The sequence below is a fragment of the Toxotes jaculatrix genome, chromosome 7, assembly GCF_017976425.1.
Source record: "Toxotes jaculatrix isolate fToxJac2 chromosome 7, fToxJac2.pri, whole genome shotgun sequence".
NCBI classification, from domain to species: domain Eukaryota; kingdom Metazoa; phylum Chordata; class Actinopteri; family Toxotidae; genus Toxotes; species Toxotes jaculatrix.
Window position 1 is genome coordinate 6085650 of NC_054400.1, and position 15010 is coordinate 6100659.

Consider the following 15010-nt stretch of genomic DNA (forward strand, 5'->3'; position numbering starts at 1 on the left):
CCAGTTATATGAGAAGACCTGGCAGCTGAAGGTCACATGATCTGCCTCATTTAAACTACAGAGAGTGGAAGCTACCTAAATACTAAAGTGTTACTATAATAGAAGTAATCTCACGTCTACTTGAGTAATTGAAAGTGCTTCTCCTTGAGGATGATATTCCAGTTCTCTTTCCAGCCCTGGAAACACCCCGTCACCAATATTTACACTGTTTTAATCACCCTCACCATTATTTCTACTTCAGTGCATTTTGCTTCTTAGTTCTGTTCTCTATTTACAGTAATTTGTCAGTTTCCTTCCTGTCTTCTTACTCTTATGTTTCTTTATAAATACTTCCTCTAATAGTTTGGACCTCATGTGTAAGACTGTTGATCTAGATTCCCCCTCATATTCTGCAGGGTTTGGCTGTTTTTGTCACTGTGTGGGACATCGTGGTACGGGACTCATGCTTTCTCACAAGGAGATTAATCCTGCATGTGCAGAAATGTGTATACAGCAGGACTATGGAGCAGCACGTTATGTCTGTGCTTCGGAGCCCATGGGATTGTTATAGTGACCTCAAGTCAGACAAACTGCAGTGAATGAAAGTCTGGCTCGTTGTACTGTGGTTTACAGGCAGACACACGGTTCTCAACCTACAGGAATAATGTCAAAACAAGTGTGCAGTGGACTGTGCCAGCCTCCAGTCTGTGATCTCTCCCCATCAGGTCAATCCAAAAGTAGAAGCATGAACTTGTGGGAGATAATAAAGTGAACTGTGCCTAAAATCCCTGCAGGAAAGTCACTGAGTGGAACTGTTTTGGAAAGTTTCAGGCTTGACTGAGGAGCAGACAGACACTAATAAAGTCCACAGCTAAACAGGGAACCCATAACGTGGGTACTGCAGGAGTACCATGGGCAGTCCTAAAAGAGAGATCTTCTACTGCCATCCTGAGGGGGCAGCTAGAATAATAAACAGAAAAACAGAAGATTAATAGCTTTATGTAAATATTCTCAATGGGTGGTGGTTTGTAATCATACTATATCTCAGACATATTATCCATGATCATGTGGTGGAACGTAACGAAGTACATTTACAGAAATACCATACTTAAGTACAACTCTTGAGGTATTGTTTAGAGGTACAATTTCCATTTTATGCTACCTTAAACAGTTCAGAGGGAAATATTGTACTTTTAGCTCCACTACATTTATCTGACAGCTGTTGCTACAAGTTAGTACTCAAATTAATATTTTATATAAAAACATTTAAGCTTATAAAATACTATGTACTGTGAAAGAATAAACCAGTGGTTCCCAACCTTTTCCCAACTAATATCTTTTCTGTAATACAGATTAACCTAAATTTATTGATTGATCAAAAGACAGGTTCACTTTGTGTGTTTCTTGTTTGCCAGTATATTCAGATTTTTTTTTTTTTTTGACAAAAACTATAATATCCCTTCTTTGTACAGTCATTAGCTCAGACATGGTGAGTTCTATTTTCCTACTAAACTTTTTTAAAACTTTTTCGATCCAAAATTCTGTCTCTGAATCTTAGACAGCAGCGATTCCCATCCTGAGGGCCGAGATTCCCCGAGAGGATGATTAAATTGATAAAAAAAAAAGAAAAAAAAAAATATTTCTAATTGTCTTGTGACCACTTGTGACACAAAAAAAAGGCAGTGTTTACTTGGGGCGTCTTGTCACATTTAAGATGTGCATCACTTCCCATGATGCACCGAGCTCCTTTCTCTCTCCACCTGTTCACATTCATATGCCATTAATACATGTTACTGACCTGGTGTGCTCCCTTTCCTGTAGTTTTGTGCTGTCTTGTCTCTCTCTTCTCTCCTATCGCTTTCTGCAGGTAGTTCTGCCTGTGGAGCCGTAGAGTCTAAGATAACTTCGGATATAATTTGGAGCTATATTAATGAATTAAACCGACTTGACTTTTTTGTTTGGCAAAAGTCTGAGAAACACTGGTAAATTCACAACTGTAAAAAGCTACAATTATCCCTTGTAAGTTCACTGAAACTTTTTCATTTCTTTAAAAATATATTTACAAAATTCTGATTTTCAGTACAATGTCAGTTGTTGAGAAAAATAATGCCTATGAATCCAAGAATATAAGATTCTAAAAAAATCCTTTTAAGTCACAACATGTTGTGACTTAAAAGACAGAAAGAGCAGCAGTATTCCAGATACAACATTTATGGCTTCTCTTGTGAGAAATATCAATGACACCCAGCAGCTGTTTCACTGCTGCTGAAGCTGCAGACTGTTGATGAACACAGTCTGCAGCTCGGTGATATCGTCACTGGCCTCTATAGGGATGCTGAACCTGCCCGGTGAGCTTGACAGCTCACCAGCTGAGTCGTACACTGGCTCACAGCCTCCTACTGCACCCTGAAGACGCTCGTAGACATCCAGGTAGTGGTGCTGCGGGGACAGGCGACTGTAGTCCTGGGCCTGGTACAGCCCAAGATGGAGCTGGAGGTGGTGTTCAGGGCCGGGGCTGTGACAGGGGCTGTGGGATGGGCTGTGGGGCATCAGGCAGGTCTGCAGGCAGCTATTCCTCCGCATGGCCCGGTACAGGTCCAGTCGGGCGATCAGTGGCTTTCCAATGTTGATGCTTTTGGTCCAGTGGACAGGATCATCGTCCAAGGCTGGGAATGTGCCCTGCAGACACACGGTGAAGACCAGCTCCTCCTGTTGCATGTGGGGTTAGAGGAGAAATTAATAAAGACAATGGGATCCTCTTTTTTTTTACTGACCCAGAATTCCTTGTTTTGAGACGAATATAACCAAATACTTTGTAAGATGGTGATCCCAGAAAAACAGATTTACTTTTATACATTTAAATATCTCCACAGCTACAATATGGAAGTTTGGCACATACATTAAATCTTACAGAAACTTAAAAAATACTTGGTCATGAGGACAAACACAAAGCTTGTTCTGTTTGTAAAGAAACTAGGCTTTCATACAGTACTTCATGCTAAAATGCCTTGTCGAGTTTTTACCTTGAGCTTCTGTAGTGAGCTGAGTCTGGTGTAGAGACAGTGCTGCGGCAGGCTGCTGGACAGGAGGTAGATCCCTGTCTCCTCTGGAGTCTCTCTATTCATCTCTTTAGGATCCACATCAAGGTCCTGCAGTAAGGAAAAGGAGCATTAATCACAGCAAGGCCAATGTGTCCCCAGAGGTGGTACGGTCTATTTGACTGACCTGTGAGAAGTCCGTGACGTGAGCTTGGCAGAAGGACATGTTTTCGGGTTTCTTTATGATGTGAGTGTAAATGACGAGCACGTTGGAGAACTCAGCAGCGAAGCCCAACTTGATCTGAGCCCCGCAGTCAAAGTTGAGACTCATGCTCTCAGGAAGCTCTGGAACAACATACAAAGACATGCATACATGAATTTGAAAATCTTCCACAGCAGGGTTTCCCAACCTGAGGGTCGAGATCCTACAAAGGGTCCCAAGATAAATCTGAAGGGTCAAAATGGATATTTCAAGGATAACAAAGAAAAACCATCATTTTTTCTCAGTCGTTTTTTTTTTTTTCAGACTACCAGGTTGGAATAATCACAAAATAAATGTTATCCTCCTCCTAGCAAAACCTTTTGGCTTCTGTGTTCCCTAAGCAAATATTAGCTGATAGAAGAGGAAGACGTGATAATGTTGTGTTCCCGTGTTTCTCACTCCTCCAACCTGCCAACGCCAGACACCAATAACCCGGGTTGCTAACAACAGTATGGTTACTTTAGGAAGTCACTGTGTGTGCAAGTGTGTATAATGTGACAGCATTGCGTGCTTAGCCAGATTAACCAGAGTCAACATTTGAATAGTCGTGCAGCACCTAGCCACAGTAAGCAAATGGGGGCTTCCCAGCGCTGTGATAACAAATGACAAACAAATATTTAAAAACGAAGCGGAGAGTCTGTGTCTTAAACTCACCGTGAGCCTTTGCCCACTGGCGGCTGTGAGCATGAGCAAGATCAGCGCTGTCGCCGGGCGGAATAGGATCGGTCAGAGCTCTCCTCTCTGACAGGCTACTGCGTATCTCCAGAGCCTGTTTCCCCTTCGTGGCGTCAAACTGACCCATGTCTGGGCACAAGAAATGATAAATCACATGTCAGCATTTCAACAAAATCCCAATTTGACATTAACACCTCAAAAAAAAAAATCTCCAAAAATTAGTGACATGACTTGAGACTCTTGAAAAGACTGTGTGGAGGTTGGGAGCACTGCGAGAAGCATTTAATTTTATTATTTTAATTTACCCACCCTGAGCTAATGTTTAAGACATATCCTGTCCGTATTCTAACCGCAAGTTAGCAACCTCAAGTCATTTTCCTTCATCTACCATGCATTTAAAAGGAAACTCCATTAGCCCACAAGGAAGCAGATAATTTTGACATTAATAATGCAAAGCAAGCTACATTTAATTAACTTTTATACCATTTCATTGCAAATAAAGTGAAACATCTTGTGGGAGACACAGTAACTGTGAAGAATTCTATTTTCACAACCGCACACAGTAAAACGGTCTTTGAATTTTTTAAAATCAAAATTCTTCATGATAACCTGATAATTTTCTCAGCTGCATTTTAACAGCTCTCACTGATGGGCAGTTTGTGATTACACATTCTCACAGGGCTACATATGATATGAATTTGTGTTCCTTTCACCCTCAGCAACTCTGTCCAGCACCACGGTGATCTTCTCGTCGTCCAGCAGTCGCTTTTTTAAAAACTTGACAAACACACCATTAGTGAAGCCACTGGAGCTCAGCTCAAAGGCCTCAGCATCTTGGCACCTGCACAGCCAAATGAAGAACACAACATATGATATAGAAGGAGGATATAGAGAAAAAGTGTATAAATTTAGTTTTGTGGGATAATTGACGTTTCAAACTTACGTAGCGTATCCAAAGACAATGTTGGCCGTAACCCTCAGGACAACGTTTGGAGTGCTGTCGTCATGAATATTCCTGGAAAGCGAATAAATTGATAAACCATCTGAGATAAATCCCTAACAGATCTATGATGGAGAGGAAATAATTCCTCAAAGGTCCTGCCATGGAATCAATCTATCTACATTACGGCTGCAACTAATGATTATTTTCATTATTGATCTGCTTAATTATTTTCTTAATTAACTGATTTGTTTTTTTGTATTTTTAACTTTTTTAAGTGGTTTTATTTATTTCCCTTGTGCATTAGTTTTGACCTATCTTCTTATCAGCTTGTCAGTTTTCTGTAAAACACTGTGAATTCCACTAACTTGTGTACAAATAAAGTTTGATTGATTAATTGAATGCAATAACAGAAAAAAAAAAGAATGACTCCAGCTCTCACCTCTTCCTGCACATGTCCAGTAGAAAAACATTGAGGCCTGTCTCCTTCTCCTGCATCAGTTTAAGGATGCTCTGCACACATAAACAGTTAGCTGACCGGTACGGGTTTGGTGCGTCGACCGGCACCATGAAACTGTTGCCGTAGTTCTCATATCCATGACCAGCGTAGTACAGCAGACCTAAAGAGGGAAGTTCAGTGTAGTGTCATCTAACGTTGCATAATTCATGTAATGTTTTGGGATGGATCTACAACCACATCGAGGACCATCCAGAGGTATGTAAATCCCAACATACCATAGACTCCTTTGTGAAGCAGCAACAGGAACTCATCAACAGCGTTTCTCATCTCAGACTCTGTGAGGTCCAGCAGTGAAACCACCTTGAAGTTTAGCTGCCGCAGGAGGTTGGTGAGGTCGTACACGTCCACCATGGGAGCTTTGAGCTGTGGGTGGTTCTGGTAGGACAGATTTCCAATCAGCAAGGCCACTTTGTCAGTCGCTGGGGTGGGGCCACAGGAGAGTGAGCAAACCATTGTGTTAAACCGCGGGAGAGAAAACAAGTCAGACACTTAAATATGCATCAGAGAAACTTTTAGAAATAAAAAGTGAAACGGAAAATTTAAACAGCTCTCAAGATGGCAGCGTTTTAAGTCCAGTCTGCTCGCCAAAGACTGTACTGACTGTTCACAGCTGAACAAAACTGTAAAGCAGTCAGTGTTTAGGTTTTTCTCCTTCCTACACTGATTCATCTCAATGTGGATTGTTCTGTATTCATTTTCTGTTGTGTTTTTTGTCTTACTTTTTCTCTATATGCCATTTTTTATGGCATTTTATATGCTTTATATGTTACAGTGAGCATCAGAAAACAGAACTAATTCAGGTTTTGAAAGAGATCACAATTATCAAGAAATGCATGCAGGAAGGAAGTGGGTCATGGATGCTAAATACAAATACATTTCATACCTATCTGAGGTCATGCCTTTAGCTTTGAAATAAATCAACCTTTATGATGCCTGTAATTTTCCTTTTCCGATGACAGTGTCAGAGAGACATTTATTAAACCCTGGTATTTTTTCAGGTTGAATTCTCTGGTGTTTTTGGATTTCACTGTGCTCTAAGGTGTTATTTTGTCCACCACTGCAGCTGCTGACATATATGTTATGAGAAAGCAACAAGTTTCACATCCTCGTTTTGGTGCTAAGACATAACAGACATAACAGCAACACAGTTGGAATACAGCACAGAGGAATCCTTGTATCAGCCATATTAATAACTAAAATGTATACAGTCAAGAACACGGTGATCATATTTTCATAATTCCCTAAAACTTGTAAAAAGAAGTGTGTTGATAGACACTTACCATAAAGATGTTCTGGAACACTATTTAGGAAAAATTCATTGGAACCTGAAGTAAACACACAACAAAGCGTCATATAGCAAGTGCTGTGTATGTAAAATATGTGTTTGAATAGCTATGTATAAATACTTGATGAGTGCAATTACACTTACTTCCACCAATGGCATAAACATCATCTAGGAATGAAAAATATAAACACATCACCATCACGTAAGAAGAGCAGTTGGTTTTAGAAAAACGTTTGATTCAGGAGAAAATCGAAGGGAGGTCTCACAACAACAGCAGCGGAGATGTCGAATCAGAATCATAGTTATTACAATTTATAGATTAAGATTGGTGTTATTCTATCTTTTTGTTATTGACCACAAATTCCATGAAAAGCCAACAGCTAGTCTCTGAGTATTTTCCCACTTCCCCACCCTATCTGCGTCAGCCTCACGCTCATTGGTTCCAACTGAAGACATAAAACTTTAGGTCACTACTATGCGGTTTCATTTGTGAAAAAGGCTCAGTCATTTGCTTAAATAGCTGGGCACTGTGGCTTTTAGTAAATGTTACACAATCAGGAGTAATTAGTGCATTTCTATTTTCAGCTGCATATTAATATACATTTGGTGTTCTAGTCTTGGCTGAATAATGTGTTTTTTCTTGTTAATAGTGTTTGTAGGACAACAATGTGGAGGTCTATGACAAAGAGGAAGGAAGCTGTGTCTGATTTGATACACAGATAGAATGAAAGGATCAGTTTAACAGGATCAATATTGGTTTTGGTCTTTTCATGGGATTTGTTGACACAAAGACAAATACAGAATATTGTCATCCTTTAACATACATTTGATTGAAAATAATGTCATTAATAAAATCAAAATTCATGCAGGTGAAACTTCATCATCAAACCCTGTGAACCTTGTGCTGGTTAGTGTTTATATAATAATAATCCCATAACCCACATGCAGTTACAGGAACACGTTGGGGTTTTGAAAGAAGTTATGATTAATATTTGCATGCAGCTAATGCCCGCTAATTGTCACCCTGTAGCCATTTAACCCAACATGTGCCAGGCTTTTCAACTCTACCTTCAGAGCACTCCATTGCCCCTGAAATCTGGACAGATATCCTTGGAGCTTTCAGTCAAGAACAGAGCAAATAATCACTCAGGCATAATGACAACAGAGCTGGTTTTACTGGGCTGTGATTATAGCATCACAGAATGTAATGAAGTGCGACATACCTATAACAATATCAACTTCATTGGTCCACATTCTCTCAGTGCTGCTGCTGATCTCACAGCGATACCTGCCGTGGTGATCCTGCATCACGTGAGGAATCTGAAATGCACAGACACTTTTTATGGATCCCGGGTCCCTAAAAAAGGTTTGATCTAGAACTAGTGAACACTGACAGCTATCAACCATTAAGTGACCTGCAACTCTAACCTCTAATGTCCCTTAACAAAATATATACCAGTTCATGCCTTTTAAGGTATAACATTATAAACATTGAAATTAATTTCCAGACAAGAAAGAATTTTTGTAACTATAACATGAAAAAAAAAAAAACAAACAAAAAAAAACCACTCTCCTCACCATGAGTTTCCTCTTTGTGGCGCTGAGGATCGGGACTCCGTTTCTGTGCCACTGGTATCGAGGGATCGGCCGTCCCACGGCTCCACACTCCAGCTGAAGGGTCTCCCCAACATGTAACCGCTGGGACTGAGGCTGGATAACCAACTTCAGCCGACCGTCTAAAGAATGATAACTCTGCCCTGGTGCGAGAGGAGACACCACTTGTATATCATCTACTTCACCCAGTTAAAAGGCTTTTGATTCAGGCAGCTCTGGGAAATGCACTAGAGCAATTTCTTCTAAAGAAGTACATATGTTGAGTCTTGCAACTGATGCAGAAACCTCAAAATGTGTTAAACAACAACAAAAGAATTTAAATTAAAAAAAACAAAAAGAACAAAAATGTATTTACAAATATTGCACACTAAGCAGGAAACAGCTGTTAGAAGTGAGACTTTAACAGTTGCAATATCTTACCATAAGACACAGTGACATTTAGGACGTCCACCTGAGCCCACTGGCTGAATTCAAAGGTATCTCCACAGTTGACCCTGCAGATGTAAAATCCAGTGTCCTTCAGATTTACTGGACTTATCACCAGGTCTGGAGAGAAGCTGTTTGGCACCTGAGGTTGTGAAAATGTGAATCACGTTTAGCAATATGCAAATATAATCTCCTCACCCCTTTCTAATTCACTCTCCTCTGCTCACTCTACTTGCTCTCTTAAGAAGTTGCCTTGTATCCCAGTGTATCTCACTGAACTCTGCTGTATGTTTCAGTGTCCCAGCATGGTTGCCTAAACGCAGTTTCAAAGGGTTTTACAAGCTGTATTGCCCCTATTGAGGGGCAAACAATCCATATGTACATTTTTTGTGCATGTAAATGTGCAAATTCAGACATGGAAGATACAGAATGCTGGCAACATAAATATATGTAATATTCCCTTTTGAAATTTTGGATTTCCAGCTCTTGTCTTAAATGCTAGTGGAAAACAGGAACAGTGAGTAGGTTGAGTGTATCCAGTTCACTTTCAGTGGCTTGAACTTTATATGTATACAGCAAAACGCAGCAGAATTGTTTTATCAAATTATTATCTGGTAAACAACTAGAAGAATTTAATATACATTGTACACTAAGGTTAAACACACAGGTAAATGTCCTGGAAAGACTCTATATTGATATGTTCACATTTTTAGGTTAAGGTTAATAAAGGAAATAAATAGCCGTGTTTCTCAATCTGACAATGCAGATATGTCATGGGAGTGGTCTGCCGGGTGATATGACGTTTGCTTTATACCAGCTTATTATGTTTTTGATTCTTATCTAAGCTCCTTTCAGTGGTAAAATGAATAAAACAGAGCCAGGCAAAACACAGAAGTGGCGTGGGGGTGGGGGGGTTGTAGCTCACCTCTTCCTTAGTCTTGAACCACTGGTACTGCACTGGAGATTTGCCCACAGCGTGACAGCTCAGGCGCAGATTGTGACCAGATATAAGAGCTACTGACTGGGGCTGAATGAGAATCTGCAAGGCTGAACATTTGGGAGAGTTTCACTGTGATTTCACACATTGTCTTACACTGATTTCAGATGAGTAAGAGCCATAGCAAAGACAGCTTCTGTGTAAAGCTGACATTTAGTGTTGCATACTAAACAACATACTAAAGAACATAATCATGTTTCCTCTTCCAATAAGAAATAACAGAGAAGAAAACATCTAACCTGATGGTTTCAAGCACTGAATGGCCTCTGAGTTGCCCAGAGTTTGGAGGTAGTCCATCAAGTGACCCGTGGTGCAGCCTCGCTCTCCCATCAGCCTCAGCAGCATGCGGCTCGGGCTGCCCTCCAGCTCCAACACCTTCAGAGAGCACATCTCCATGTCGTCTGAGCTGGAGAGTGATGCAGGAGATTGAAATGTGAAATGTGGTGTGAGAATCAAAATCACCTCAGGCTGTCAGGAGCTCCAACTTTATTTACACAGAGATCAAATTTACAGAAAGACACAGATACAGACATACAGCTTAATAATAATGAGCAAACATAAACGTAGTCGTCATAAACATCTTCTTGCATTACACCATGTTTTTAGAAATACATGTAAATAGACCCATAATACATAAGAGACTAAAAACAAAATCACTGAGTGACATGGCCCTGGAAGTCTGGTTTAATGAAAAACCGCACTGGTCTAATTTTATCTCAGTGGCAGACAGCGAATACTCAGGTTTCACTTACAGCTGAAACAATGAGCTGATTAACCAATAAGCTGAGCCAGAGAAAATAAATCAGCAACTATTTTGATGACAGAATAATACGTTTTAGTCATTATTTCAGCATAAATAGAGCTGCTTCTCACATTTTCTGTGTCATACTGGGTAGTAAACTGAATACCTCACTGTCACTCAGACAGAACAAGAATTTTGAAGAGCTCTAGGAAATAATAATGGGCTTCTTCAACTGTCTTAAACTTTAAAGACAAAAGGATTAAGAAAATTACTGGTTTTATTTATTTCAGAATATACACAGGTGTCTATGCAGCGCGTAAATTAATCTCAGTACCATTAATATTATTAGCCTACTCTTAAGAAACACAGGACAATTCAGCAGAACCAGAAACGACAGTAGGACTGTATTAGACTGCTTTAGGTTTAAATGCAGTGCATAACATTATAAACCTGACTTGCCGTACAGGTGTGGGAACCATACAGCGCTCTGTCTATCTATGATGGTTTTAACAGCGGTAGCCTAATACAGCGACTGTCTGCAGGGTGTAGTCTGAGTCGTTTTCAACCCACCTGACTTTAAACCGTCCCTCAGTACCGACAATCTCTCCCAGTTTACGCCATCCTTTGTTAGTGGATTTGTCCAACACATCACAGAGCTTCTTCACAACCGGCTCCTTCAACAAGTTAATCTTCGTGGAGCGGTCCAGAGAATCCGACATGGCAGCCAGCAAGAAAAGTCTACCATCAACGCGTTTCAGTCAGCCCGAGAGACGCTTGTATTTCACTTTACAATAACTCACTTCGAGACGAGAAAAAAAAACAGTCTACTTCCTGGAAGAAATGATAAAAGTTATACAGACACACCCACTACACTGTCTTGGTTTTTCCCCCGCGCAGCTGCAGGCTGACTGCCCAAGATTGTATATGCGTCAAGATAAATCACTGTAGGTAAAGTTTACCTCCTTGCAGTAACTACACACTACTCATTTAAGCGACCTGGCCCGTAGTGAGGAAACAGACCTAGATAGATGGATTTGTGGTGTTTTGATGCTGAACTACTCATGATCGGATTAAGGAAATGAGTAATCAATTAGTCAACTTGGCAATAATTTATCAGTTATTTAACATTAAGTAATTTAAGAAAAAAGTGGAAAGAAAATCACCTGGGGGAATAATGACGGACATTTTTGATTGTTTTCTGACATTTTATACACTGAACCATCAATCTGTTGTTGTAGAAAGAAATTTCAGTGACAGACATCTCAAAATCTAGGCAGGTGACAGAAGACTGGCAACATATTACTACTACATACTACTAAAGATAGGTGACACAATTACATTAGTGGTGCTAAACCTGTGCTGCAACTGTCACTAATTTTTATTTCTTTATTTTTATGCGGTTTTTTTTTCAACAGACTGCAGTAGAGATACAGACAGGAAATAGTGAGAGAAACAGTAATAAATTAAGATTTAATTAAAACACATTTGTCAAGCATGCTAATGTTCATTTTCTTTACATATAAATAACATATATGCATTGAAATGTACACAAAGATTGCATTTCTCTTCGCTCATGGTGCACAATGTGAAGAGCAGATGAAACAACATGTGCACATACTGAAAACTACTGACTGACTGTAAAAATATGCCTCCTCGACATTTTTTATTGCACTGCTAGGGCAGACAGGGTAAATACTGCCAGATCCTTTGTTGACACACACAAATCGTTGTTCCTGTCCAAGTTCATCTGTAGACTTAAAACACCGTGTGACCCTCCCCCAGGGCAAAATGCCAGTACTGATAGTTTAATACTTTAATACTTTAATACTACACTGATGGCTGATATTCAGTAAGTTTTCATCTTTCTCTTTTTAAAAAGAGAGGACTCTGTGTTTAGGAATTATATTCTTGTCAAGTCTGAGAAGACTTTGCAGCTGCATTCATTTCCCATTTTTTTTATGTGTAGAGAAAATTGTCATTTACACTTGTGGCTCTGGGGATGACAACACAGGTCTGTTGGTCAATGCACTGTTTTGGTCCAGACTGAAATATCTCAGATACTATGGGGTGGACTGCTATGAAATTTTGCACAGACTGAAACAGTGCCCAGAGGCCGAAGCCTCATGGCGCTGGTGATCCAAATCAATTTTCCAATTGCACCACCACCAGGTGAAAGTTTTCACTTATCTAGTGAAATATCAACAAAAAAGAGACAAAATGACAACAAAGAAATCCAAAATTATGACAGAAACACAAAAACTCTACAAAGAGACTCCTTTAAGGTGGATATGATGGAAATCAGAACGTTGTTAAAAGCAAAGAAATTTAGATGAATGATTTCAACCTCAGGGGAGTGAAACAGATTACATTCTGATTTCTGTTCACTGACACAGATGGGCCCCTATTTCTAATTGGTTAAAAAAAAACCTCCTAAAATAAAAATAAAAATATAAACATAAACATCAACACAATATCATCTGTATTTACAGAGAAAGATTGAAACTGAAAAGGATTTCAGTAAAGCAACTTTCTGCATCCTCTTATGGTTTTCTGGACTATGGCTAATACATTGAATATGATTACTGTGGGTTTGGTTCTGCATACTGACTGTATGATAAATATAATAAGCAGTAACCTCCCTTTGACTTCATGGATTGTTGTTTTCCAACAGTGAACCACAGTAGACATCAATAGGATTTTCTGGCACTGATTAACTGTGAGTCTAAGGACTCATTCATTCAAAATTTAAAAGGCAAATTATTAATAATAATGAAGAATAGTTTCTGCTTAGCTCAACAGTGTGTTTTGTGTCACTGATACACTTTGAACTATTTACCATTACTAGATCTGTGTGTTCATTAGAATAGAAGTTAGCACAGCAGAAAATTATCTGTATTGATTAAGCAAATGATTGGCACAGTTTTACTGGCCGTACAGCTTTCTTGAGCTTAGTAAGGAATGGAAACATACTGACTGACAGACACAAGGTACAAATGAAAACCTGAACAGAAGGAAGCGGAACCGGTTTGTGTTGGGTGTTAAAACTTGTGGACAGTCTCGGATCAAGTTTCACAGCTTTTGTTTTGTAGTAGAGGCAGTTGCGGATGGGATCTCCATAAACTGTACTTACAATGCTTTTGGAGTGGAGTCTTATTCCATGTGAGAAAATAGTAACTCAGCTGCATCAGATTTTGTTGCAGGGATCTGGATCCAGACTAAAATGCGGGTTACTGAACATGGCCCTTGGTTACTGCAATTACTCTCAGAAATCAAAATCATTTGCAATTTGCAATTACCGTTTGAAATAAATGCAATCTTAATCAGGGTAAAGGGTAAACGTAAGCTGATTGTTTTCCTTGCACTGGACAGTGTAAATCCTGGGGTGATGTACATGGCTCCTGGAGCAACCGTTACTATGTGAAAAAATCTCCATCTGTAAGTCTCAGAAGGTATTTGCTCTATCTTTGGCTTTTACAGCCACTACTAAAGTACTAATATTCAGTTAATTATGAGAAAAATGCTTCTTTTTTTGATATGTAGTTTATAGTCTGACTCATGACTCACGAAATGTTGTTCGTCAGTGTGAAGCAGTATCTTCTATCTTCCGTTCCTGGTCCAAAGATGAGTAGCTGTTCAACCTCTCAGTGTAACACTGCTTCTGCACTGCATTTCCAAAAATGTTTTGGCTCTTATAACCTACTGAAAGGAGGTGAACAGTGCCACCATGGTCATTCTCCACAGAGGCAATGTTTGGGACTGAAGACATGAGGAAAGGCAGCTGCAACACAAATTATAATTACGAAAAAAAAAAAAAGCCAGAAAGAAGTGACACACACAATGAAATGCATAGCTGACATTGTATATTACAAGGAAGCTACGTTTCACATCCCTATTTTGGTGTTCATGCTGGGAGGGGAAGTGACAGCAGATCACGACAAAGATCGTAATAGTATCAAACGTAACAGTTGATACGTATATGTAGATGCATACAGAGTAAATGTTTATCAGTTACATTAAATACTAAAATAAGTAGAAAAACAGACAGTAGAGAACATGGTGATCGGATTTTAATAATTCTCTAATCCTGTAATGCCTGTTATAATTACCCCAAATTATAATTAGGCATTTTTCACTCTTTTCTGACATTTTATGGACAAAATGAATAATCAGTACAAAATCAAACTGGCAGATTAATTGATTGTGAAAATAATTACTAGTTACAGCCTGGCTCTTTAGAAAAAATTAACTGGAACCTGAAATTGCCATGCCACAGTGGAAACACCACGGTGGATCATTCAGCCCTGTGTCAGGAAAATATGTGTTCAAGAAACTGTGTATAAACACCTTCACATTTCTAAAGAACATTTACAAAAACCCCTTCCAGTTTTTCAGTGTCACCACTGGGCCTGTAATGTTATATCAGAGTGATGGTGATCTGGCAGAGCTGATACAGCTGCTTAAGGTGAACCCAGTACAACAGTGTGGTTTTTTTGAGCGAGGTCCTTGGCACAGCTCGATCAGGCATTGGCTAT

General features: G+C 39.5%; 1 protein-coding gene across 2 annotated transcripts; it reads right to left on the reverse strand.

Annotated features, from left to right (window-relative positions):
• Window positions 1-402: 402 nt before the first annotated feature.
• malt1 (MALT paracaspase 1) lies at window positions 403-11289 on the reverse strand. 2 transcript variants are annotated; one of them, XM_041041829.1, is made up of 17 exons: window positions 11049-11289; window positions 9976-10142; window positions 9665-9786; window positions 8734-8881; window positions 8278-8456; window positions 7923-8019; window positions 7768-7815; window positions 6844-6867; window positions 6695-6739; window positions 5630-5833; window positions 5337-5514; window positions 4898-4969; window positions 4668-4795; window positions 3934-4083; window positions 3205-3362; window positions 3003-3128; window positions 403-2688 (listed from the first exon to the last, which is right to left on the reverse strand). In XM_041041829.1, the coding sequence occupies exons 1-17, from the start codon at window positions 11195-11197 to the stop codon at window positions 2236-2238; spliced, it is 2448 nt and encodes an 815-aa protein (XP_040897763.1). In that variant the 5' UTR covers window positions 11198-11289; the 3' UTR covers window positions 403-2235. The 2 variants fall into 2 exon arrangements, with proteins under 2 accessions (XP_040897763.1, XP_040897766.1); XM_041041832.1 differs by lacking the exon at window positions 7768-7815.
• Between the last annotated feature and the right edge of the window lie 3721 nt (window positions 11290-15010).